The sequence below is a fragment of the Marmota monax genome, unplaced genomic scaffold (assembly GCF_021218885.2).
Source record: "Marmota monax isolate L192 unplaced genomic scaffold, Marmota_monax_Labrador192_F-V1.1 WCK01_AAM20220418_F8-fsc00051, whole genome shotgun sequence".
Lineage (NCBI taxonomy): Eukaryota > Metazoa > Chordata > Mammalia > Rodentia > Sciuridae > Marmota > Marmota monax.
Window position 1 is genome coordinate 776,450 of NW_026695202.1, and position 27,409 is coordinate 803,858.

At 36.2% G+C, this 27,409-nt stretch overlaps 3 protein-coding genes across 6 annotated transcripts in view; 1 reads left to right on the plus strand and 2 right to left on the minus strand.

The window, feature by feature from the left end:
• The window catches only part of Chpt1 (choline phosphotransferase 1), a 32,829-nt gene extending 28,435 nt beyond the window's left edge, over positions 1-4,394 (plus strand). Inside the window, exons 8-9 of one of the 3 annotated variants that reach the window (XR_006848537.2) lie at positions 1,041-1,267; positions 4,222-4,394. Coding sequence is in view for 1 of the 3 variants with exons in the window: in XM_046429411.2 (XP_046285367.1) it covers positions 1,041-1,151; positions 4,222-4,266 (156 nt within the window). In the remaining 2 variants the exon portion in view is untranslated. The remainder of the gene's footprint in view (positions 1-1,040; positions 1,268-4,221) is intronic. The other 2 variants (XR_006848536.2, XM_046429411.2) reach the window with 2 other exon arrangements.
• Positions 3,955-14,127, minus strand: Sycp3 (synaptonemal complex protein 3). 2 transcript variants are annotated; one of them, XM_058574190.1, is made up of 8 exons: positions 14,030-14,127; positions 12,539-12,690; positions 12,027-12,093; positions 11,752-11,786; positions 10,156-10,273; positions 9,077-9,176; positions 6,323-6,421; positions 3,955-4,534 (listed from the first exon to the last, which is right to left on the minus strand). In XM_058574190.1, exons 2-8 carry the CDS (start codon positions 12,666-12,668, stop codon positions 4,406-4,408), a joined length of 678 nt encoding a protein of 225 aa, XP_058430173.1. In that variant the 5' UTR covers positions 12,669-12,690; positions 14,030-14,127; the 3' UTR covers positions 3,955-4,405. The 2 variants fall into 2 exon arrangements, with proteins under 2 accessions (XP_058430173.1, XP_058430174.1); XM_058574191.1 differs by lacking the exon at positions 14,030-14,127 and having other exon boundaries at positions 3,955-4,301; positions 4,430-4,534; positions 12,539-12,691.
• Positions 14,128-20,773: 6,646 nt separating this feature from the next.
• Gnptab (N-acetylglucosamine-1-phosphate transferase subunits alpha and beta) overlaps positions 20,774-27,409 on the minus strand; it is a 78,300-nt gene continuing 71,664 nt past the window's right edge. The window contains exons 20-21 of the mRNA XM_046429430.2: positions 24,425-24,515; positions 20,774-22,175 (exon numbers count right to left, since the gene is read on the minus strand). Of these exons, the coding sequence (XP_046285386.1) occupies positions 22,098-22,175; positions 24,425-24,515 (169 nt within the window). The 3' untranslated portion in view covers positions 20,774-22,097. The remainder of the gene's footprint in view (positions 22,176-24,424; positions 24,516-27,409) is intronic.

Genomic DNA, 27,409 nt, shown 5'->3' on the forward strand with positions numbered 1-27,409 from the left:
CATGCATAAGGCCCTGGGTTCTATCCCCAGCACCACAAAAAAAAAAAAAAAAAAAAAAAACATTACTCAGAAGATAATACACACATACACAATGGGTGCCAAACAAAGTATGTGTTTTGTGGCATCCCTGAGGAAAAGCTTCCTGCTTCAGATAGAAAAGGATCTGATGGAGCTTTTCAAGTAAATGACAAAGATATTTTCTCATGGGTGATAATCCCTCTCCAAAGGCACAGCTATGAGGCTTCTTTTTCTCCTAGGCTTCACTGTTTGAAGGAAAGCTTTTGACTAATCTCCAGGAAAATCTTTGGAAACCTTCCTCTTTTCATTTTGAATAGAAGACAATTTTGTATATGCCTCCCCTCAACAGGGTGTCTTTCCCAGATCTTTTTATATTCCTTTTTTACAGACTATATTACTGATAATACCTTTGGAGGTGGATACCAGTGATTGCATTCAGGGGCACTCGCCATGGGAGCCACATCTCCAGCCCTGTTTTGTATTTACTTAGAGTCAGGGTCTCATTGAATTGCTTGCCTCGCCTTTACTGAGGCTCGCTTTGAACTCGCAATCCTGTCAGCCTCTCCAGCTGTTGGGATTATAGGCATGTGCCACCATGCTTGCCCGGATCTTTTATGTTCTTATAACTAGCCTTAAAGGAATAAAATATGTATCTGAATAGTTCATTACAATGACTGACAGCCCCTTCTAGAAAATGTGTGGCCTTATTGCATAGCAAAAAGTTGAAAGAATGTGGAGTCAGAAGACTTGGCTTCCGTTACTTTTGAGCTTTTATACTTCAGTCCTCTTACCCCTCTTACCCTCGGCTTCTATAATTGAAATACCTTGTATATTCCAGAAGAGTATAATAATAAGGTCCAAATATGAAATATGCTAAACTACTCTAAAAAGTAATATTTTCAGAGTTAAGAATTTTATGTTAAGAATATTTGAGATTGGGTGGGAAGGGACAGAAAAATGTCTGTAAATTCAGAAAACATAGGCCATAATCCATTTTATATTTTCTTTTTTTGCTTCCAAAGGTCATTTCTTCATTTGATATGATGATATACTTTGGTGCTTTGTGCCTTCAAATTTCAAGACACCTTCATCTACATATCTTCAAGATTTCATATCATCAAGCACCTGAACAGGTTCACAAGCATATTGACTGACTAAATAGCCCAAGGAAAAGAGGAGAAGCAGTTAGGGGAAACCTATGTGTGAAGGAAATCCCCCTGTGCAGGAGGCTAGTATACTATCCAATAAGGTTATATTTGAATTTAATAGATAAATCCTATAGATTCCATTATAATGATTTCAGTAATGAAGTCCTCATTATGTCTCATCAACATTTTTGATCAAAGGTATTATCAGTAATATAGTCTGCAAATTAGAAACAAGACAAAAGAATGAAAAACTGAATATAGGTAGTTCTAAACAGCAATCTCTTTGTGTCTACAAAATATTTATCAGACACTTGGGATTTTCATTGCCAAAGAATTACATAAAAATTCAGAACTTAAACTTTAGCCATCCTGAACATAATGGCCTTCTTTGCTAAAAACTGATAACTCATAATTGTAAATGCATGGCTTATAATAGTGTAACTGAGTTTGATAGTATAAAAAATTTATGCTAGCCATTTTTCAAAAACTATGTTAATTACTGCTATAAAAGGAAAAGTACCAACTAGAATTTAAAAGGGCCATGGGAATTAATAATCTGTATTTAGTAAAAGATTTTGTGGTACTAGTTCAGAAAAACATGTGAATCCTTATATTGAGGGTAACTTCTTGATATTATGGGTTAAAATTTTATTGCCATGAAAAAGACATTAAACATTCCCTTTTATGAAAGGCAAAAAACAGCAACTAAAACAGCTGATATGTAAGAAAATTAGTAACTTATAAAAACATGGCAAAAACATCCTTCTATAGAATATTAGCCAGTTACTTCAAGTACACATAACTCATTTAAGGTAATAAGGGGACAAAATAAGTATCAGTTATTCAACCACTAAGTACTTTGGGCTCTGATTCTTCTCTTTCTATTCTTAGTTGAGAAGATTTAGATTGCTTTTATAAATACTAGAACTATCATCAAGATCTTTGATGATCCAAATCTTCAGACTCTCATTTGACCCTATTTCTAATTTTATAGAGTTACATAGGCCATATTGCTGTATGACAAAATAATCAGAAAAAAATAACAAAGATTACTATATCTAGCCAAGAAACAAACATTTTAAAAATGAACAGTGGAAATTTATATTCCCTAAAATATACTTCTATGAACTAAGTACATAGAAAACATTCTGGAGATACTTATTTTGCCTCCATAACTATTGGTAGAACTTCTCAAATAAAGACCTTCTTAGAAGTTTGAATAGTACTTAATATTTATATTCTAGGTTAGGGTATCACTCAGTGGAAGAATGCATGCTTAGCATGGGTGGGGTCCTGGGTTCAGTCCCCAGCACCACACACTCAAAAATTTGGAAGTAAACTGTCCTCTTATTGTCGAATATTTCCTAATGGTGGGAGCATTAATTTCTTTGTATAAATTATCACAGTAAAAAAACACGATAATTTGTATAGACTTGCTTTTAAAAACCTGAAAGACCTTAGAAGTAACATAAGGGTGGGTTATAGAGGCAAAAGTTAGAATTTAAAATGGAAAAGCATGAGAAAGTCATTCCTTTACTTCTAATGGACATATCATTTTTTGCCTGGATGGTTCACTGGAAGTAATTTCAGCAAGAAAAAAGAGTTTTAACTGACTTATTTCAAACAAATGTTGAAACAATTTAATATTTGTTAAATCAAGCATTTCAGCCAGGCACTATGGCATAAGCCTGTAATCCCAGAGATTCAGGAGGCTGAGGCAGGAGAATCTTGAGTTCCAGGATAGCCCCTGCAACTTAGGGAGACCCTGTCTCAAAATAAGCATTTAAAAATGGTCTGGGGAGTGCCTTTGGGTTCAATCCTCTGTACAAAAACAAACAAATCAAAAAACCCACAAATGTTCCTTAAGTTTTTCTATTTAAAGAATGTGTATTTTAAAAGACAAGGTATAAAAAATAACTTGTTCAGGTTTGAAATGAATGTAAAATCAATTCCACATTTTTATTGATATTAAAACTAAAAAGATATACCGGGTAAAATTATCTTTGAAGTCATAATATACTTAATTAGTTATGTTAATGACATACTCTTAATTATTACTAAGAAAATGTGTCAATTGTGGACCAAGCCGAATTACCTGATATTTTGATGTCTTCGTGGAAATGACACACTCACAAATGCAGGTTTTTAAAATCTTAAAACCTAATATTTATAGGCTGGGTTGGTTGTCACATGCCTGTAATCCCAGCGGCTCTGGAGGTTGAGGCAAGAGGGTGTGAGTTCAAAGCCAGCCTCAGCAACAGCAAGGTGCTCAGAAACTGAGACCCTGTTTCTAAATAAAATACAAAAAAGGGCTGTATATGTGGCTCAGTGGTCTAGTTCCCAAGTTCAATTCCCAGTGCCCCCCCACTTGCAAAAAAACACCTAATATTTATAAATCTTGCCGTTATATTAATGATTTTAGCAGTTTAATTTATTCTAGGACACAAATTTAAATTCTTTTAATATACTTTATATGCCAATAGAATAGATTTCTCTTGAAATCTTATTTTCATTAGAATTGGCTATGTAATAGTATATAGAAAAGAATGTATATGTAAAACAGATTTTGTGGTTTTTTTCTTAAGAACAATGTAAGCCACATGTGGTGGCATAGGCCTGTACTCCCAGCTAATTCAGGTAAGGGGGAAGGAACACATGAACCCAGGAGTTTGAGACAAGCTTGGGCAACAGAGCAAGACCTCAAAAAAAAAAAGGAATAAAGAACAATGTAATCTTTATACTTGTACTTTGTACATTTGTGACTAACAAATACACTGAAGCCTAAATCTAAATTCAGTATCTTTATTAATACTAATAAAAGTGATAGAAAAATTCACAATTACAACTTCAGAGCTGAAAGCTTGATACATATAATTTAGGAATAGCTGGTACTTCACATAACTGTTGCAATTTTTTTGGAAGTTTGCAGGAAGGGAGGACTTACACTTAAATAAGCTACTGATTAAACTTGTTTTAATTTAAACTTGAATTTCTGAACTACTCTAAAGACTTACATGACTTTTAGCTAATGTTATAATTGTATCATATTACTTAGGTTCAAGTTCTTTCTTCAAAGAGTCATCAGAATAACATGGACTGAAGAGACTTTCGAACACTTGCCATCTCTTGCTGCTGCTGTTTCATGAAAGGAGATATTAAACATTTGTTTAATTTTTAGTTAAGTGTTATACAATTTCAGCAAATAAAATATTTCAGTGCTTACACCAACCCTTATTTTTTCAATTTGAAATATATTGACTTACAGTTTCCATCATAATTTTTTTTTGCAACATAGCCATTTCTTTTTTAAGTTCACTTTGTGTACCAGTAAGTAGATTATCATGATTCTTCTCCAAGTCCTCCAAGCTCTAAAACACAAAAGGTTACTTCAGTTTTAGACCATAACTTTTTACCTCAATTTCTAAACTTGGAAAATTGTCAAAAAAATAATGTTAATTATATTTATTCCAACTAAAAATACATTCTAAGTAATACATGAAGATCAAAATTCCTAGTATGAAAAAGTAAAATAAATCAGATATGAATCAAATACAATTTCAGAAGATACAATAGTAGTATACTTTACTGGAAATAATGGGTTAAAGAACTATTAATGTAAAAGTGGAGAAAAAAAGGAAAGGTACCATCAGTATAATACCATAATTTTGAAAATTTCTAATAAGTTTCTCAAACATCAGGTTATAACCTACTAATTATGACCAATAGTCAATGTGACATGAATTCACTAGAGAGAAAAAAATGATCTATAGTATGAACTCTTAAAACAACTTACATTTTAACTCTTTACGATTTACTCAACAGTTATCCTAGTGCCTACTATGTAAAAAGTACTATGTTAAGTGCTGTGGAGAAATTTAAAAATAAATAATGCATGGTTGCTTCTTTATTCCAAAGAGAAGAAACATATAAACAAAAATAACACAAAAGCTTTATAACAGGAATGGAAATGTAGCTTACTCAGGCTATATCAAAGAAAATGGGGATTGAATCCAATTTATTTGGCAAAAAAGTAAAATTTCAATAAATAAAGTATTCTAGGGGGAGAATATAAGCAAAAGCATGGACATACAGTGAGTGGGTTCAGAGAAAGCAATTATGTAGAGGGGTAGAAGTAATAAAGTACATGAAACTTAAAAAGAGTCATGACAGGGATCTCAAAGACCTAAGAATGTAGAATGGGAAATGTAGATTTTTCAGTAGGAAAGATATTTTTTTTTTTTTTTAGAAAAATAACATGGAAGACTTATGAAGGATGGCCTGGAGAACAGAGAAATCAGTTAAAGAGTTTTAATGGTAAAACCAAAAAGTGATAAGGCCCCGAACTAAGGTAATAACAGTGGGAATTAAAAGAAAGAACCACTGATGAAGAAAAATTACAAGATCCTAGTTATAAATGAATGTGAAAGATAAAGGAGGTGGAGGAGTCAGAGTATACTGAAGTTCCTATCCTAGGTAGTAATGTTTAATTATAACATTTAGAAAAAATATTTTCTAGTTTTATCAAACCTTCATACCAATTAACAAATTTTATTCTCAGGGAGCATTAGAGAAAGCAAGTTCTCTACGTGAAAATGCTTTTAATTTTAAAAGTAACTTTTGCATTTTTAAAACTATTTTACTATTTAGATCACAACTTGCACAATTGTCAGTAAATAATTTCAATCCACAAATTTTTATTCTTAAGCTATCTTGCCTATCTCTTAGAAGTTGGAATATAAATTCATTTTTGATTACTGCAATAAATTCTAAAAGCAAATATGCCATACTTATATGTACATCTGAAAATAAATATTAATTTCAATTGGATCTTTTCTATTTAATAAAGACTATGTAGAAACAGTTAAACAGAGAATAATGACTTAAATGTTAATTATGTGGATTTGATACATAAGTATATTTCCAGGTAAAATTCCCAATTTACCATTTCTGTCTTGAATAATCACCATAAAACAGAATCCTAAAGTAAAGATATATATTGTCACTTGTCAGAAATGAGTTCAAAATGAAAAGGTAAAAATTTTAAATGCATTAGCAAAATACTTTCCCCGTAAGTTTGGAAACAAAAGAATTATTTTCTATTTCCATAAGTATATTGTTTTTTAAGACTGTATTGTTACAAAATGTACAACATTTACCTTTATGAACTGCTCATATAGTTGTCTAATTGTTTTCAGTCTCTGATTCTGAACAATTCTAGATTGTTGAAAAACCTTTTGTTGTTGTCGAAACATATTCTATAATCATAAAAAGAAAAAACTGTGGTAATAACAATTTGGTAAATTATTTTGTTTGTTTTCAGTGCTGGGGATCAAACCTAGGGCTTCACACATGTTAGTTAGACAGACATTTTACCTCTGAGATATGTCCCCAGCCCTGAAGTTTTAAACTTAGCAAAAAATAATTCCATATTGCACTTGAAAAGAATAGTTCATAAGTTGGTAGTTTTAAGTTTTTGTTTCAATAACTATTATGACAGAGTTTAGATCATTTGTGTTTATTGCTAATATGGAATAATTATAATAATCTTACCAGTCAATGAGTAGGAAATCTTAATGCTCAAGACATGTATTATTCTAGGTAATTTCAATATCCACATGGATGATCTTCCATAATGGTGGTCTTTCAGTTCCTTAACCTATCCTCCACCAATGATTTTTGTCTTCCCTATTTTAGCCATTCACTTACATACTTATACACTAGATTTTGCCTTTATCAATGATAGGACCTTTCTATAGTATTGATAATGGCAAACAAAATATATATTAACTTTGTGTTCAAACTTATATGAACTCATTTAATCCTGTGAGATAGATAGGTACTCATGAGTCACTTTAGAGTTGAGGAAACTAAGACTTAAAGTTAAATAATTTGTCCATAGTTTCACAGGTACCAATTGCTCAAACCAGGATTTGATCTCAAACTGTATTTTTCCAGAGTCCAGGTACACTGCATATGCATAACTGTTTCTCCACACATCCCAGTATTTGATCGCCACCTCAACATTCAAGCTTACTCTCTTTAGTAATACAGTTCAATAATATATCAGGAAACTAAATCCATTAATTCTACCTATTTTCACTGTCATTCCTATTCCTGTTGTCCTAACTTTCCTCTTTCCCAGCTTAAATTATATGGACAATTATTATAATTACTCCTTTACATATATACCTTGCCCCTTTCTGACTCTTTGTCACACTTAATTGGTTAAACCTCAACCCTGAAAAATTCAACTCTCTAGCTACTCTATCTAGAAGCAAGACTTTCACCATCTGATTATCTTATTAAAGAAATAAAAGAAATCTAAAGAGAACTTTATCAGTTTCCCATTACAATATCAACTGTCCACCTACATTAATTTATGCTCAAGATACTCTGCATTCCCTTTTGTTTTGAAGGATGAACTATCCTTGTGCGTAAGGCCAACTTCTTCACATGTCCCAGCCATTCTCAAGAATTCAGCAAATGCTTCCCTCTTTCTGTTATTTTAAATTTGTCCCTCTAAATTATTCCTGTCAATACACAGACATGTTGCCACTTCTCTTATCTTAAAAACAAAAAGAACAACAACAACAAAAAAAAAAAAAACACCCTATTTTTCTCCTCAGGTCATCTTATTTCTTTGCCATTCTGTCTTGTACTCATTTTAATCAGATTTTTGCCCTCACTTTTCTACCAAAATCATTCTGATCCAGGACACCAATGGTCTTCCACATTGCCAAATCCACCCTATTTGGCCTGTAAGCAGCATGTAACAAAAGTAATCCTGTTTCCTTCTTTAAAAGCTTGCTTTATTTGGTGTAGAGTGGTTTACACATTAGATATTAGCTCAAACATAATGGAGTTTCCTTTGTGGGTTCTCCCTTACTTCCAGAACACTAAACATTCAAGTAAAATTTATAATTTACAATCATGACTTTATCTCATCTAGTTTTCATGGCTTAAAAACTGTCTTTAAACTAATACTCAACTTTGTATCTTTAGCCTCTCTCTCCTGAACTCCAGACTAATATACCAGTGACGTATTCAACCTCTCCTTAGACATTTCATGTGCATTTCAAATTTAACATTTCCCAAACTGAGTTAACCAGCTCCCAAGTCAATACCTTAGCTCTTAAGGAATGTTTGATAATTACAAACAATGAAAGGATAAGTTGAAAGAGCAATTAATGCAAAGTATTTGAGCAGGACTGACTTCTATCTCCTATAACACATTAAGAGTCAACTATCTGGGTGGGGGCTGCAGCTCAGTGACAGAATGCTTTGCCTTGCATGTACTGACCAAGGGTTCAATCTCCAGCATCTCAGATTAAGAAGAGAAAAAAAATTAAGAGTAAACTATATTCTGACTATAGTGATTAGCTCAGGAATGAACTACTAAATCAGGATATTCCTCCAGAACTTTCTGCCAGAGCTAGCGAGAAAGATTATCTCAATCCACTGCAGTTACGAGATTATTTTAAAAATTTGTAGTAAGTCTAGAATTGAACAACAACAACAACAAAAAATCTATCAAGATGAACCCACTAAGGTTTGGCAATAGTCCCAAGTTGCACTACATAAGCAACCCTTTCCTATCCCCATCAGGTATGCCTGAATCTAAACTACACTGATTTTCATTTATATTATCCAATAATCCTTCTTTTGTCCTTTAACAAATTTTTGTCACTGGAAAATCAAGAATTCCAACCAATGTAAGATGGCTAATGGCTTTTGTGAGTATAATATATTCCTATTCTGTGGTTTGCAGTTCAGCATCTTTAAAAAACACAGCCAATAATGAGAAATGGAATCTGGTTTAGTTCCATGGGCCTAATACAAAGCTAGATTCTCTACTGATACTTGAGACTTGGTTATAATAAATTAATTGAAGAGCTAATAATGATACCAACAGCTAGTTTTTCTTCTTGTTCCTCAGCTTTCTGCAAATCTATATCCCACTGCTGAAACAGAGTCATAAATTGCTGAGAATATTCTTGGTTAAGCTTCTGTCTGTAAAACATAATAATGAATGCTGTCACACTTCATGCCAATAGGAAAAAAAAAACATGCAAGACAATATTGAGTTGGTGTATTTTTATCCTACATAAAAAAGAAGGAAATCAAAGCAACTTAAATATTCTGATAGGAAACCAAAAAGTAAAATTAGATTCATACTGATTCCAGAATTTTTTTCCTAATAAGCTAAAACAAAGTCCTCTCACATACTTTAGCTATTGAAAATTTTATCATTTATATAAATTTTCCAGAAAAATTTATTTGCTCTCCAAAGAGTTTATTTTTCATTTTCCCGTACTGAATGTACATATTGATATGTTAAACAGATTAAAACATTTCTAAATAGAAACATGTCATTTGACTTTTTTCTCCATTTTGGCACAGGAAAGATTTTGTACAAAGGATTAGTTAAATCAGTGAAAATATAAAAAATATTTACAATATAAAATTGACCTCTTCTTACATTGTCAAACATAGTTAACTATAAGATAACTAATAATTTCTATGATATTTACCTTTTACTTAACTAGTATATTTCTGGAGTGAATGTGCATTATTTTTATAATTTAAAAAACCTCATTTGTTATCTGGAAGGAGAAAAAAGTAATTTACACCCGACATAACTTTCCTGTGTTCATGTACGAATACATGACCAGTGTAATTCTACATCATATACACCCATAATAATGGGAAGTTATATTCCATGTATGTAAAACATATCAAAATACACTCTTATTATTGTATATCTAAAAATAGCAACAAAAAATGTAATGTTCACTCACTGCTAAGAAGCAGTTATCAATTCTATGAAGGCATGAGGTTATAGGACTACTTGCTTAGAGGAAAAATCAAGCCAAATATATTTTCACTAGACTCTCCAAAAAATAGAAGATCATAATACTACTTTTCATAAGTGACTGTACAATATATACTAAGTGATAAGAATGTGACCTTAAAAACCCAGCAACCTTACCTTTGCTCCTGCTGTGTTTTCCAAACATGTTCAATTTTCTGGTTACTGGTTTTGAAAGAAGCCTTGGTATACATTTCTAATCTTTTTCTCTTGGCAAGAAGAGCTTTGTTAATGTCAGCTATATTGAAAGAAACATTCATTAAAATTGAATATTGGAGAAAATTATTTTGTTCCCACATATCTAAGTAACTATAATTATGGGTAAAGTTCATTAAAATATTAAAGAGATATTTAAAATTAAATTTAAAATACCAACATAATATACAAAAAGTTTTATATTTTTGAGCATTCAGGATTTTAGATTTCAGACTAGTAAGTCTGTGCAAATATTTCAAAATCCAAGAAACTCTGAAATCTGAAACATTTATGGTCCCAGGCATTTTGGATAAAGGATTCCCCAGCCTCATCCCAATTCTGATTTTCCTAAGTGAAAATAATTTTTAAATTTAGGGGTGATAGAAAAAAAAGAGCTAATAAAACAAAGGACAGGATAGACTTCAATTTCCTCACGAGAAAATATTTTAATAAAAGCTAAAAAAGGACACACTTGGCTGAATCATTATTAGAACTCATTATATAAAACACATGAAAATAATCTATTATAAACCTAATTTTAAAAAGCCTAATTAAAAAAGGATAACAAATAAAAAAATTATGTTAAAATATAGTTAATGACACTATTAAGTATATTTTTTATTAAAAGAAACAAAGACCAAAGATAGAAAAAAAATCTTAGTTTAATAGATGAATTCATTTAAGAATACTTTAAATAAATGCTTTCATGGAGTTTTCTTATAGACATTTTACCACTAAGCACTGCAATTCATAAAATTTAATACTTCAAATAATACTATGGATCTACCACAAACAGTTATCACTCAGTAATCATGACGGCGCTGTACTACATATAAATATTTTATAATTTTAGCATCCAAAATAATACATTTGTAAAACAGTGAACTGTCACCGAACAAAACACATATTAAAAAAAAAGATTTGATTGTATGAATGATCCTTCTGAGAAGCCAAATATTGACTCATTTTAAAGAATATTTTCCCTTAAATTTCCCTGTAACTGATATTTAACATAAAAAAAAACTTAAAAATTTTGGATCCGATTATAAATGTCTTAATGGCTAGCAAAATTGTTTTTCATTTTCAACTGCAGTTTATTAATGTAAAAATAACAATAGTTATTTTAGAGCCTTCAATTTATAATCCTCCCAAAAGAAAGGAACACAGAAAGAGTTCTAAAATATAGAGTAAATGAAAAACTGATGTACATACAGATATATAGATATGTACTATGTACACGTGTTACTCAATCTTAAATTACAAAGAAGTATATACTTTTCCCATTCTTCCCCCCGCCTAAAATTCCATTAAAGCTTACACATGTCTAAAAGCATCATTCTCACATGGTGAAAAAGGTTAAGTAAGGAAATTAATGAAACTAAATCACACTTGGTTATGCAAAATCCCAAATGTGAGCAAAGAAATAATAGTTGCGTAGGTCGCTGATTAACATTTTCTATTGTACAAATTACTATGTGGTTTTAAATAATTTTCTTTAAATGAAAATCTCCAAAAACATACCTCCAAATTTTTCCAGCATGTTCTGTACTTCACCCCTGTAAAGAAATTACACTTAAAAAACTTTTAGAGATGGGGAATGTAACTCAGTGTCAGAGCATTTTTGACTAGCAAGTGCCTAAGTTCAACCCCAGCAGGAAAAAAATAAAATAAAATAAACTTTTAATTAAAGATCTATAAAATATCATACTTATTTTGGAAGAAATATCACAGCCAAGTATTTTACATACAATACTTGTCAGACAACCAAAGCCAATTTTTCTTATTTTGAATGTTACCCCATATCTTCAACTATTCCTGCAGAAGGCCTTTTCTTCCCATGCTTATCAATTGCTGGGGTCTTTCCTGTATTGACGAAAAAGGAAAACATTTTTGATATTACGTATGCTACTTTGGTAAATTTTAATGACATAATTTTCATTTGTGAGTCTTTTAAGCATTTTGCCAATATAATTTTAAAAGTAGATATATAAACAGTACTTTCTCTGCAGGTTGGGTAAAATTAAATCAAGTTTCAGAACTATTTTATAGGACCAATCTTTCAAGTCTTCCTGGGGTAAGGTCATACATAATAAGCAGTGTACTATTCATGGACAAGTTGGGAATAATGATGGCAAAGACAAGAGATGCTATGTAAATTTTTTTAAGTCTGATACAGGAGTATTAGGATTCAAAGGAGAAACAAAGCACATGAAAATGCTTAACAAAATTTTATTAGTTTTAAATAAAGTAGATTCAAAACAAATGAACCACAGGACATCATAACTGTCCAGCTTTAGTTATACAGTACCTTCAGCAACATCCTCCTCTGAACCACTCAGATCTTTATCTTCTTTCTCAAAGTCAAAGGCTCTTACAAGCTGATCCTCCACTGATTGTTTCCCAGATTTCCCAGAATGCTTTCTTACAGAAGGTACCATATTTAGATTAGATGTCTTCAGACTTAAAAAAAAAAAGACAAGTCTTTCAAACCCATTCCAAAAGCATCATTTAAACCAACTGATAAAATTTAAAATGTTACCCGTTTCCTAGTACATTCCGTTGGTCCAAAGTTAACCTATTGACATTTGTTGGTTAAAAAGGAAAAACAGAGTGGGGCACAGTGGTACAAACCTGTAATCCCTGAGGCTTGGGAAGTTAAGACAGGAGGATCGCAAGATACAGCCAGCCTCAGCAATGGCGTGGTGCTAAGCAACTCAGTGAGACTCTGTCACTAAATAAAATGCAAAATAGGGCTGGGGATGTGACTCAGTGGTCTAGTACCCCTGAGTTCCAATCCCTGGTACCAAAAAGGATCAAGAACATAATGATGGCGTCAACCCCGACTCCAAAAGTGCTATGCCCATGAGGATTGTGAGATCTGAATTTGAGCCCCTGGGCAAAAATCTGAATCTGGGCAAATCTATTCCACATCTCAGTCTCAAAGTGGAATCACGGTTGCTGGCAAGACAGATCATGCCAGACTTAGTTCATGGCAACACTCATCTCCCAGAGGAGTTCCATGGGACTGGGGCCGAGGGTATCGCTCAGCGCTGGAGCGCTCGCCCCGGATTCCATCCTCAGTCCCGCAAAAAACCCAAACCAAGCAAACAGCAAGGCCGGGCGCCGGTGGCGCACACCTGTAATCCCAGCGGCTCGGGAGGCTGAGGCAGGAGGACCGCGAGTTCACCCCAGCCTCAGCAATGGCGCGGCACTCAGCCACTCGGTGAGACCCTGTCTCTAATTAAATACAGAACAGGGCTGGGGATGTGGCTCAGAGGCCGTGTCCCTGAGTTCAATCCCCGGTCCCCCCACCCACCCACCCACCACCAAAAAAAGTCCAAGCGGGACTAGGAAAATTCTATGAAACCTCTACAACATACATAGGACATACATATGGAGGGAAAACGAAGGAAGGGGAAATGAAGGAGTCCCAGTTCCCTGCCCTAGTTTTTAACGGGTTTGGGGCGCGCAGGAGCAAGAAAGCGGAGGCAGGCCCCAGCCGCGCTCCCCATAAACCCGGCCCCAGACGCGGCTCCGCCACCTGCCCTCCACCCACCCGCGCCTGCCCCAGGCTCTGCCCTCGGTGGGAACCCGGCCCCATCTTCCCGTCGGAGGCCCCAGGTAACGCCAATGGGGATTCACCTCAAAAGCAAGAGTAGCCTCGGCCCGCAGGAACCCCCAAGCCGACAAATCCCACCCCTCCTTACACCTAAATAAACCTCAGTGGCCCCATCACGTTACTAGACTCCTCTGACCAGTGACCTTAAACGCTCAGGCCTCCCCTATCCTGGCTCCTCACCTGAGAACTTTGCTGCTTCGTCGTCGTCGCCGCCAGAAAACCTTTCTGAGGCAATTTGCTATTCGAGCGGGAGAAAAACAAGTCTCGCCTCAGCCAGGCGCCTCGCTGATTGGCTGAACGCCGGGCGCATGCGTTCTCGGAGACGAGTCCACCCCCCCCTCCACAGGGCGATCGCTCGCGGGCACGTTCGCCACGCCCACGTTTTAGCCCGCGCTTGAGGCTTGGCGCCTTCCAGTTTCTACATTTTAAATTTATTTAATCTCAAAAATGTGAAGAGACAGTGCGAACTATGAAACAGATGAACACATCACCTACTTTGTGAAGTACAACTTCACCGAAGTTGATTCACGGATTCTCCTCAGGAAAGCCTACCGGCCTCAGCCCGCCCCTTTCTCTCACTCCCCTTTCCCGCCACTTGTGAGAGGTGCGAAAGTTACCCGCGGGGCGTGCTGAACGTTCAACTCCTCCCATTTGCTAACTTTTGTTACCAAATGTACCTGCCCTTGAACAACGGGGCTTAGTTTCGTTTGTGCAGAGCAGAAACAAAAACAAAACCCCACTCTTCCACGATTTTTCCATGGATTTTCTTGTCAGTATACATCTGAGTTATTTCCAAAGCTGATTGAACATTCTGATTTCTTGCGTGACCTATTTTTTTTTTAGAAATATTTCAACACAAGGACAACTTTATTAAATTTTTTATTTTATTATTTTATTAACATAAAAATGTGAACTGCTTCATGAATTCGTGTGGTCCAAGTTCATGACCTTCGCTGTGGAGGGGAGCAACGGGCTCTACTGTTTACAGAGTATCACTAAGTGAGGTCACCGTCGCGCCTGGTGATACAAAGGGACCCTCAATTGTTTCCAATTGTATTGCAACCAACAAAATGTATCCCTGTCAAACGTATTCCTCCTCTTTACTCTGCATTGTCGGATTTCTTTATTTTTTTCTTTTTCTTTTTTTTTTTTTTTGCCATTTTTGCCATTCTAGTGGATATAAAAATGATGTTTTTTCGGGTCTAAATATTTTTCTAATCACTCATGAGATTAAGCTCCTCTAATGCCTAGTAGGCATCTCCTTGTCTCCTTAAAATGTTGACTTAGGTTTCTTGCCCATTTTTCAACTGGATGTTAATTTGTTTCTTACTGATTTGTAGGTCTTTATGCTGAATATTAATCTCCACAACTTTTTCTGTTTTTTTTTTTATTTTTATTTTGTAGTTGTAGTTTGGATGGACACAGTACCTTTATTTTATTTATTTATTGTTATGTGGTGCTGAGGATTGAACCCAGAGCCTCACGTGTGCTAGGCAAGTGCACAGAGCAACAAATCCAGCGCTCCTTTTTTGGCATCTTTTAAAAGAAATTTATTGTTTCCCTGAAGTTATAAAAATATTCCTCTATATTTTCAGTAAAATTTTAAGACTTTTTTTTATGTCTTTGTTCATCTAAATTAATCTTTGTGCCCTATGTCAGATAGGGATCAAATTACTTCTTTTTTCCTTCACATAGAAACTATTGTCCCATCATCATTTATTGATAGTCTTTTTTTTGGCCAATATTTCTGTTGACTTATAATAATTGTAGATATTTATGGGGCATAGTGTGATAGTTCAATACATAAACATGTGATCATCAAATCAAGGTAAGTTTTGGAATGTTCAGGAGCCTTTTTTGTTAGCCTGTTTTCCTGGCCAGTCTACCCACGTCCATGTGCCAAAACCACAGTTTTCATTGTTCCAATTTTATTAATACTTTCATGTCTCACTGGGCAAGTCTCATACCTTACTTTATCCTCACAGGTATCCTGAGTATACTTGAATTTTTCAAGTAATTTTAAGATGGGTTTATTCAACATCCATGAAAAATAACTCGCTGGGATTTCTGAATCTCACTATTGTTGAATATAGTATATTTTCTATTTTTAGGACTTCAGAAATATCATTCAATAAAGTTAATTTTTTTCTCTATGCAGGTTTTGCATATTTTATTGGATTGATTTATAAATTATATTTTTGATATTTTTTCTAATTGTTGCTATGTAAAATTGTAATTGATTTCTGATATTAATCTTGCGAAACTCTCTATTATTTCTGATAACTTGATTGTAGAGTCTGGGGTTTTATAATAATATCTGTGACTAATCACACTTTGGTTTCTTGCTTTATAATTCTTATTTTTTTCCTTTTCTGACTGTACTGACCAGGATCTCTTGTATCAGTAAATAGAAGCACAAATATTGGACATTCTTGTCTTTGTCTCCATTTTAAAGGACATGCATCTAAAGTTTCTGTTAACAATGACCATGCTGTATGTGGATTTATGTTTTCCCCTTTTGAAAGTTTGCCTTCTATTCTTACTTTGCTAAGAAATGAAATGAGTTGCAAATAACCTAACCATAAACTTCCCTTTCATAGTTTGCATTCCCCTGTATCTTTCACCACAATGGAGCTATTTTCTTTATGTCTTCCAGATCACTCGTTTTTCCATTCAAATGAATTGAGCCTTTTATTAGATATTTCCACTGATTCATTTCTAACAATGTTTTATTTATTTTTTTCCAGTTTTGCTTGGTTAGTTTTGAATCTCTTCTAACTCATTTTATAATGGCTTCTTGTTGCTTGCTCATTAGGAGAGTCCAACTTCCTCCTATTTAAACATTTCATTCTGTGTTAAGTGTAACATCTAAAGTCTTTAGTGAGATTTAGTTCTGTTGTTTCCGATTATTCTGGCTAGCATGCTTACACACACACACGTAGCTACTTCACCAGCCCTTTTTATTTTTTGATACAGGGTCTTACTAAGTTGCTGAGCGTGTCCTTGAACTTGCCTCAACATCCCAAGTCACTGGGCTTAACGGGAGTGTGCCACTGTGCCCATGTTATCTAATCTTAATTGTCTGGCAGTCCTGAGAGCTTAAACTTCAAGTACTTTCTTCCAGAGAGATGTTGTTTCCTTCAGATGTACATTTATTAATAGGACTTTTTTCAAGAATCCAAGTTTAATGTGTAAATATCAGGTATATAAGTCCTACTCTACAGTGCTTATTTTCTGATTCCAATTTTGGTATTTCATGGTTGCCTATTGCTTACTATTATTCTTTCAGCTTTTATTTTCCCCCTGAAATGGTTCCATTAATTTCTGGAAGCCCAGAACTGCATTAAGAAGTAAATTTAGAGCCAAGCATGGTGGTGCATACCTGTAATCCCAGTAACTCAGGAGGCTGAGGCAGGAGGATAGTAAGTTGGAGGCCAAACTCAGCAATTTAGCAAGACTATCAGTAACTTAATGAGACCCTCTGTCAAAATAAACCATAAAAAGGGTGTGGGGATGTAGCTCAGTGGTGAAGTGCCCCAACATTCAATCCCCCATAACACACACACACACACACACACACACACTCAGGGTCTGGGTGTACAGCTCAATGGTAGACGTTTGCCTAGCATGTGCAAGGCTCTGGATTCAATCCCCAGCATAACGAAAATCAAAAACACAAAACACAACCAAACGAACAAATGTTTATTTTAACCAAAGACAGACTCTTCAGAGTGTCTCTGTTATAAGCTGAAAGGTGAAGAATTCCCTTTCTGGACTTTAAACATTATTAAACTTTTCAGTTCTAGTCATTACAGGGTTCATCTATCCCAACTTTGCTGCCCTAATTTAGGCCATCATTTTTCACCTGCTCTTTTGCTATCCCATTCTCTATCTTGCTGCTGGTAATTGTTCCAAAATCAAAACCTGATCATAATCTCCAGTTGTCATCTAGTAGCTATCACTTATTTATCCCATTCCAAATGCAGGAATTTTTATATACATTCTAGTTCTGTAAAAACCTACTATCTGGGTTTTATTATCCCCAGTCATAGATTAGAAAAGTTCAGCAAGAGAGTGGGGAATCTGAGTCAGATCTACCTCCAGATCCTACTCGGTGGTGCCCCAAAGCCTTCGGAGGTTCCTCAGATACACTAACACAATTGATGTGTCATGCAGGGATCTTCAGCCTTTCACATTAACGCCCCTTCTCGCCTCTCCGTTCTGAGCATCATGCAGTTTTCCCAAGCACCAATCCTGTTTTGTACCACCTGGCCTTTGCACGGTTCAGCTGTCTTTTCTGTAGTCTCATCTGATGATCTTCTCTCAGTCTATCACCGTGTCTCGTGTAGCTTTTCTCCACTCGCTTCAATGAATAGTCTGTTTTTCAAAAAGACCTTACTATTCTGTCTCATTTTAATCATACAGGAAAACAGAGTAATTCTAAGCGGATTTAGAATATAGAATTCAATGGATCACTACTTATCCATAAATAAAAGCAACATTTGTGTAAGTGCTATGGTCCTTTGAAAGATCTTGTACATAGGATTCAGGCAAGAGGCCCCAGTTTTCTCACTGATAAATGAGTGTGAGATGTGGATGAAATGAAATTATGAACATAAACCACTTAGCACACCAAGTGTACTCAGAGAGATGCAGCTGTTACCAGGGAATGGGAGGGAAGAGCAGTTAGAGGACCAAGACACCCCCTTCACCTCAACCACCAGATGCTCTGTACTCGTGTCTCTACCTCAAGTCTAGGATTTACTTTAAAATATATCAACAGAGAAAAAATTACCCTTGATAACTGTTGGACAAATGGGAATTCATGGTGCTTAATATCTTTAAAATTTTCATAATTTTGTTAAAAGAAAAACTCTGTTGACACTGTTATGTGGTTTTTATCGGTTCTGCTGATACAGTGAATTGCACTGATTTCTAAGTGTTGGACGAATCCTGTCTTCCTGGAACAGATCCAGCTTTGTCCTAAAAGTTGTTCTTTTGGGGAGTAACTGAAGCCAACTAGTTAGTGTTCTATATGGGTTTCTTGTGGGGTATAATGTATATGTGGTATCCTTGTGGGATTGGAGCCAGGCACTGGGGCTGGGGTTATGCTCACCTCAGAGGATGGTTCAATGGTGTTTTCCTTCTTTTTCTCCTACTCTCTGGAGGAATCTGTGTGGGATTGGTACTGCTTCTTCCTTAAATGTTTTGACTTGAGAAGTAATTACAGTTTATTTTTAAATCTTTGATCTGTTAGATATGTGAAGAAATAATTTTAAAAGTAAATGCTCTTTTTTTTTTCCATCTTTGGAGTGCTAGGGATAGAATCCAGGGGCTCATGCATACTAAGCAAGTGCTCTCCCTCTGAGATATATTCCTGACCCCTAAAAATAAACATATTTGAAGAAATAAAGTGTGGGTGGCAATCTTTCTTTTTAATTAAAGTGTATTACTTTCTTAGTGAAGGGTAGTAGAATCCTCTCATCTCAATGACTGGACCAGGAGCCCCACCTCTGGCCTAGATTCAACCCCTTAACACATTCACTGGCACTTGCCAGGCAGACACGATCGCCAGGCACCGTCCTGGGTACGCTGCATAGGTCATTTCCTTTAATCATAGCCAATGGCCTATGAAATAGCTACCAGTATTCATTCCCACATTTCAGAAGAGTAAGCTGAATCCTAGCAAACCATGTGTAGGGTCCAAACCTTGAACCCTTGCAATCTGACCACATAGAGTGTGATCACCCACATGTGCCACTGCCCTGTGGAGGCAGCATGGCCTGGAAGGGATGGGAAAAAGACAATCTAGGTTCCAGTCCCACCTCTGCCTCTGACTGGCTCTGAGAACTGAGCCAAGTCAGGTAGTACTCCCAGCCTTACTGCCCTTGATTTTAAAAAAAGGCTTGGTTCAGTGGTTTTGAAATTCTGCCTTCGAGGACCTGGGGTTTGGAGGCACAGGGGTATTCAGATAGCACAGCAGCTTTCCTTCTTCTGTATCACAGAACACAATGATTTGAATGTTTTTATTTCCTCTAGAATTCATGTTCAAACTTGATCATTTAATCACTAAAATAACAGTATTAAGAGGCAAGTAATACTTAGGGGAAGTGATAAGACCTCATGCATGGGATGAGATTCCCTTATAAATGGGTTTGCCATAGAGAGCTCATCCTTTAGTCCTTCCACCTTCTGCCATGTGAGAGCATGGTGTTCTTCCTCCTCAGGAGGACACAGCATTCCAAGGTGTCACCTTGGAAGCAGACTACCCTCATCCAACTAAACCTGCTGGCACCTTGATCTTAGACTTCCCAGCCTCCAAAACTATAAGAAAATAAGTTTCTGTTCTTCATAAATTACCCAATCTCATGTATTTTGTTGGAGTAACACAAACAGCCTAAGACACGTTGGCTTTCTATAGAATTTCATTTGAATTAATGGTTCTGATGCCTTAAAAAAATTTAAGGACACAGACTACTCATCAGCTTCTGAAGTTCATATGTGCTAATATTCTGCTGAATCATTAGATGAATGATCCCATGAATATTCTATGATTCTATTATCCATCCCATTGTCAAACCCCTAGTTAGGTGGGGTCTATGTTCATCTAACTGCATAAATCTCCATTAAACCCAAATATTCATTTCTCTATAACTTCAAGAATAAATTCTTTGCTTTTACAATGAAACCCACATATTCTCCTAAAATTTGACCATATGATAAATTCCTTTTGAACCTCTCTTCTCCTTATAAAACAATATTCTCCAGTGTGTTAAAATATTCCTGTCTTCACCCTACTTTCCACTTAATTTCAGTAGTATTCAGTGCAGAGTCTGACACACCATGTAGGCACTAAAGTAATTTGTTGAATATGGATTAAAAATAAATCCCCAAAGGTTTAAAAATCAAAGCATCAGACAAATATAACTTTTTAGGAGACTTCAGTTGTTGAAATACATAACTCTTACAGCACAAACACAGTATTTACATTTCAAGTTCTTTTTACAAAATGTATGCCACTGTGGAAGAATACTGTTGAAATCATGATCTAAAATACCTGTCAAATTTCAAACAGGACTCATGGAATTAGGTTTCCCTAAATCCAATGTATAATGATATAACAAAACATGGCTAAACTTCAGGGTTTACCCCAGACATAAAAAATACTAATCCTCAATGGTTAGCCAATGTTGGCCTATGGCCTGTTCTTGTACAGCTGCAAGCTAAACACAGGGTTTACAGTTTTAAAGGACTGCTTAAAAAAATAAAAACAATGACGAACAATATGTGATAGAGACATTTGTGTCCTGAAATTATTTACTATCTGGCCTTTTACAGAAAAAGTTTGTTGACCCTTGCTTTATACAAAACCAATTCAGAGAAAGAGAGCTACTGGAATATACTGATGAGTATTAAACTAGACACCAAGGTACTGTGCCTATGCCATCAGAACTACTTATGTCTAAAATGAGGCACTTTTGTTTGAATATGTACATTTCCAAAACATAATTACATCTGGTAAGTAGCACTGCTACTTAACTCTAGCCCTTTGTAATTAGGCCTGCACACAAAATCACAGTATTCATAGGGACTAAAGTAAACAAGCACAAAGTATTTCCAATGTCAGTCACTGAGCTCTTCAGTAGTTATTAGTGGTTTAAGACCACTTACACATTAATAAAATCAATAATTTGCATATTGCCAATAAGAGATGATATTAACTGCATTATTTAAATAGCATCTATAAAATCACGTTTAGACATCTTGATTCACTTTTTTCAGAAGCAAGAATAACTAGTTAACTTAGTAGCTACTTATCTGAAAAATGAGAAATGGAAAAAAGAAAAACAAAAGTGCAAAACTATAGAAAAAGGCTTTGGAATGAAAAGACGGGGGTCTCTCAGCAATTGCTCCCAAGCTGGCCTGGGCTTCTCCTTTAGCTTGCAATGGTTACAGATGGAAATTAGCAGCGTATCCGTGAGGGTTTTCATAAAAAGATGACAGGTCCATGAGCAAATGCTTTAGAAGTAAAATCAGTTCAGAGCTGTTCCACATCTAAGTTTTTGGAATTGATTAAATAATTCCTGGGCAGTGGGCTATATTCATGCCACAGCACAGTATGGTTCTGAATATTTTCCCTTCTTTGGGCCACGCTGGCTGCACATCACATCACAAAGACACTTCAGTGATGCTGAGTTTCAAAATGCTCAGTAAATTCTGAGGTAGGTGATATTCAAATGAAGATCTTCTAGACCTTGATTCGATCGGGACTGGCTTCTTTGTTTATCCTCCTCCTGGGAAACACCTTCCGCTTAAGAGCAATTAACTAAACAAGGGAAGACAGAAAATAAATTTCAATTTTCCATACTGATGAATGAGTGTGAGTGCATCCAACTTTCTGAGAGACATTTGTCCTTAATCATTTCCATAGTCTTATATGTAAAAAAGTCAAAAAACAAGTTTCCTCATTCCTCCCTGAAACAAAAGCAAATTTTAATTTTGTAGGATCAATATGCCTAGGTATATGTTCAGAAACAGACCCAAGAGGATTAAAATTATTTGGGCCCACACTTCATTTTTCTAAAACCCATAACTATAGATTTTTGTAAACCTATTACCAGACATTTATTTTCAAGATTTCTGTTTGTCAAGTCTTTCCACCAAAGGGAATGGACTCTATGTAACCAGTAAGACACTCTCTGGGTTTTAATGACTGCAGGTATAAGGCAGAATTTTAAAAATACATCTATATTAAAAACCCTATTGACAGTTTTTTCTATACTTAGCAAAAATCATTTGAAAATAAAGAAAGTACCTAATTTATGAAAGGATTGTAATATAAAAATTCTTTTGTAAATTAGTAGCTTAGAATTGGGATAAATAATACATTTTTCCTTATGAACACAGTTACCCATGCTATCATTGAAATAAAAAAATGTCACCAACACTACAACAAAGTTTCAACGATCATCCACAAGAATGGGTTCCTAATTAGAATAAGATATATTCCATGCTTGTATAATTATATCAAAGTGAATTCTACTGTCATGTATAACTAAAAAGAACCAATGAAAAATAAAACTAAATTAAAATAAAAATTAAAAATAAAACCTAGCCCTTATGGGGGGGGGGGCAAACCATGTTCTTTATGGTTTCCATTTGGGATCCCTCTTGTGTGCTTTGCCTCCCTCTCTCCTGCCAAGCAGATCCAGTTACTGCTTCCTTGGGAGGCTGGAGCAAGGGCATGTACCACTGTGGTTTAGTTGATGCATGGGATTTGAGCAGAGGAAGAGGTGGTATCGACTGGTTTGTTCCTCTTGGTGGTAGGAAGACAGGGAACAGGAGCTTGATTCAAGTAGCTAGAAAGCAGGATAACTAGAGGCTTTCCTTTCCTTTCTCCCTCCTACCTCTTTCATTCTGTTCATTGTTTTCTGCTCCTATGAAGGACCCAGGAAAGACTGACCTTCCTGTTTCCTTCCACTGCCCCCTAGTGGCTCCTTTCGTCCCAGCTCCCTCTTTTTCCTTATCCTTAGACAGCTTAGAGCAGACTCATAAATCTCTCAATGGACTCCTATTCTAAAAGTAAGTAGTCTTTCTGAGATTTTTTTTTTTTTTTTGTAAGATTTTTACCTGCCAGGAACAATGGCAACAAAAATATCAGGAACAAAATATGCGAACCTGAAGATGAGTAAGTATTAAATTGCCATCCTACTTACCTGTCCGATCTCCATTTTCTGAGTTTCCTTCCATCAGTGGCAGGAAGCTCAGTGTTTATTCTAAAGCTCTCAATTTTTAGGCACCTCTTTTCTCTTAGTGCAAGTAAACTTGGTGTACATCTCCTTTGAATGACAACTAGAAAAGGTCACTCAATAGTCACCTTGACCAGAGACTGAGGTGGGGCTGTTTGCTCCACACAAGTTAGGTCACCCCAGTTGTCGTTCTCCTCCTTCAATCTTTTTTCTTCAGGGCATTTCATACCTGCAGCCTAATGAGGATTCTCTTATCCCTCTCTTTTCATCCCTACGTCTTCAGGACCTTCACATCAAGGAAGCTGAGAGTGGGCGCAGAGGCGAGCCTAACGGTAAGGGACTAAAACAGCAGAGGGGGCGGGGATAGGGGAACCCAGGAATTCACTGAAGTGGGAGGTATACTACCTGTGTATGCAAGGCACACACACCCAGGGGTATCTGAAGAGAAGATGCTGAGGCTGTTTCAGGAAAGTTAAAAGAGAAAGAAAGAAAATCAGAGACCCATAAAAACTAGCATCAGACAAGGATTCTAGGCAGGTTTTGGGTTAAAATTAAGTAGAGTTTTTCAGTTTTAGCTCGAAGTGTACAAGTTAATCCACTAAGAGCCAGGCAAGAAGAAGACAGGTAATGGATTTAGAAGATATATGAATAAAAATCTCTTATACTGACTGCCTAAATATTATAAAATATATTTCACATATTGGTATATGTGCTATAAGCTAACAATTTAAAATGTTCTAGTTGTGAATTTATATTATTTTCTAGAAGACTCAGATAATAATGTACCAAGAAATACTAACACCTATGTAAAATATATAAAACTTACCTGTTCAGCAAAAAACGAGAACACAGTAAATATAATCAAAGTAGCTAGTACACAATGGGTCCAAAACTTCAACTTATCTCGATATGCCCTCCTGTTCAGACAGAAGAAAGAAAATATGTACTTCTGTATATGGCTTCACTGTCATTAGTTAAGAGTAATTTATATACTGTTTTTACAAAACAATGCTGTGAAAAGCAAAAACATGGTTTACAGGCATGGCTAAAAATGTTAACATAACATATAGTTCCAACATGAGTTCAGATTAGTTACTGTGGTAAAAAATACTGTACCAGATTACTAGAAGTTATCCAGGCAGGAGAGAAGACTTCAAAAGAAAATTGTGGTGTTTAAACAAAATCACTCTTTAACTCACTTTTATCTGTTCATATTCACTTAATCACTTGTTAAAAAACTTCTGAGATACAGAGAGAGGAACAATATAAAGTACCAGTGCAAAAATATTTAGAAACCTTAAGAGCCATTATGACCACCACAACCAACAGACAAACAGGTGCATCAGCAAAACCAAGATCTTGAGGAAAAACTCAGAGAAAGGAGGACCGCCCCACTGAGATGGTACATTTCCTTCAGCTTTGAAGCGGGGAGGGAAAGAGTCTGGCAGAGGGCAGAGTTGCAGCTGAGACCTGAAGGACAGCTGAGCTGCAGGAATGAGGGTGGAACTGGCAGCTCTGGGAAACCCTGTAGTAGGGTCTGCATATAAAACCAGTGGAAAAGTGGATGGGATGGCAGGGGACAGAGGCATGTGACACAACTGGAGTAAAACTGGTCACCACTTGAAGGATAAGTGAATAACCAAGCCACACAGTCCAGTGTTAGTCCAGGCATGACTAAAGAAGGAGAGACTGGCCCTGGTCATTGAGAAGAGACATTCAAAGAAATAGCTGTGGAAGGGACATTCTTAAGATAGAACCAAGTGGACCCAGAGATAAAAGAATGTTGGGGACAAAGACAAGCAGCACAACACAGATTTCTCACCTGTAATTTGGAAATAATGAATAATTTGTTATGAAAAATAATTTAAAATGTTTAACATAACGTTTGGAAGATAAGGTAATAATTATCCTCAGGCCTCTGTTCTGAGTTTCAGGTTCTCATTTACCACTGTTGCTGGAGTGGAAGACTCTACCTTAAGTCTCACACTCTCCCCTCCACAGTTCTTCTTCCTCCTTTCCTACATCTGCTACCAGGATCACAACCAGCTCAGTCAACTCCGGTGTCAACAGTGCCATTCAGAATCCACGTGTTCTTTAAAGAGCTAAGAAGCACCGGCTATAAGGCAGCTAATGTGCCCCCGCAATCAGTCATCACTGAGAACCTACTGTGTGCTGGGAAGGAACCAGAAACCAGCAAGATACTACCTGCATCCCTAAAAAGGATCCACGGTCAAGCAGGAGAGGCAAACATCAGAGATTGCTGTACAGTGCAGAAGTGCTGATCCCAGAAAGGAGTCAGGCATTTTGTGGGAATAGGATGAAAAATGACAGGAGACTCATAAAAGGAAAGAGAAAAGGGACAACTGTTTCCAGAAAGAAGAGTTGGGTTGGTGGGTCAGAGTGAGGGATGACACAGAAGTGAACGGGAAGAGCAACCAGTGCCCTAAATCAGAGGATGACAAGAACATCCACACTTGACTTGTGTTACTGACACAACACAGAATCAAAGAGTCGTCTCAGAGGACTCTTCGGCTCACAATTTCCTGATTCAATTGGGCCCCTGAAGGTAAATTTAGTCACAGCCTAGATTTAGAGAGTTAACACTTAGGACCATCTAAAGAGCTTCCTCCACTGAGCTAAAGATGAAAATAATGAGAAGCTATTCCTTGTCACCTCTGGGGAACAAGATCCATGATTCAGTAACAACTCCTTATGAAAAATTAAAATGTGCCTATATCAGCAGTGCACCTGCCAACTGTACCGTTTATCATACAAAGAAAAAGATCTAATATCAGGTATGGGCTTCCAAAAATCTCTCTTTTCCCTTAACACATGCCATTTCTTCTACTAGAAGTGCTCTTCCATACCTGGAAAAGTCATTTGGATAATTCAAAAAAAGGTAAAAAGATGTTACCTTCCCCCAGCACAATCTGCTGTTCCCTCCTTCATATGCCAACAGCAGTGAACCCCATAGTCACACTCAGTACACTAAGTCAGCCACGTTCCTGGTGTCTGGATCCCTGGATAGACTGTGGGGACCTCCAAGCTCTATGCCTTTTGTCTTTATATTCTAAGTGCTTGGCACAGGGAGGCAGGCAAAGGGTCAAAAATCTTCCTAAATTAAAAGATTAAATTATCCTTCTATTTAAATGTTGGCAGTGCAAGAGAATAAATGATAAAAGAGAAGTAAATGTACAAAGTGACTTTGGAATACAATGGGATGTGCAGACGGTGAAGAGTCAGGCGGAACCTGCTAGTTGCCAGCTATTTCAGTTGAGCATCACTCAACAGTACCTTTCATTGCTGAGTCTAGTACACAGCTAGGACTTCAGTGCACGTGCACTACTCTGACGTGGTCAGACTGTGGTATTGATATGGGGGAACATGGCCTGGCAGGTGCTGGACCAGGCTCTGGGAAGTGGGCTGCCCAGGTTCCCACATGGGCACCCTAGTCATAAGCCAAGATGCCTTGTGTAGGCCATATCCTAGCTCCATGCTCCAGATCCCTTGAGGACAAGAGTTACAAAGACACAGTCGATGGAAAAGTTACGTGAAAACATGGACAGAAAGCTTTCAGAACAGTGTTGTTACTTAGCACTCAATATAGGTAATGATGATTCCCACAGCAGATAACTAATGAAAAAATGTAAGACTGAAAAATCAACCATAGCAGAAAGCAAAAACAACGCCCACATCAGTCTGACTTGCACTTTTCCCTAGACAGTTAGGAGCTGCTTCAAGTATCTTTTTTGATGGCTGCCTTTTCTCCTCAGGCCCTCTAAGTAACACTCCCGCATTTTCTTTCTTGACT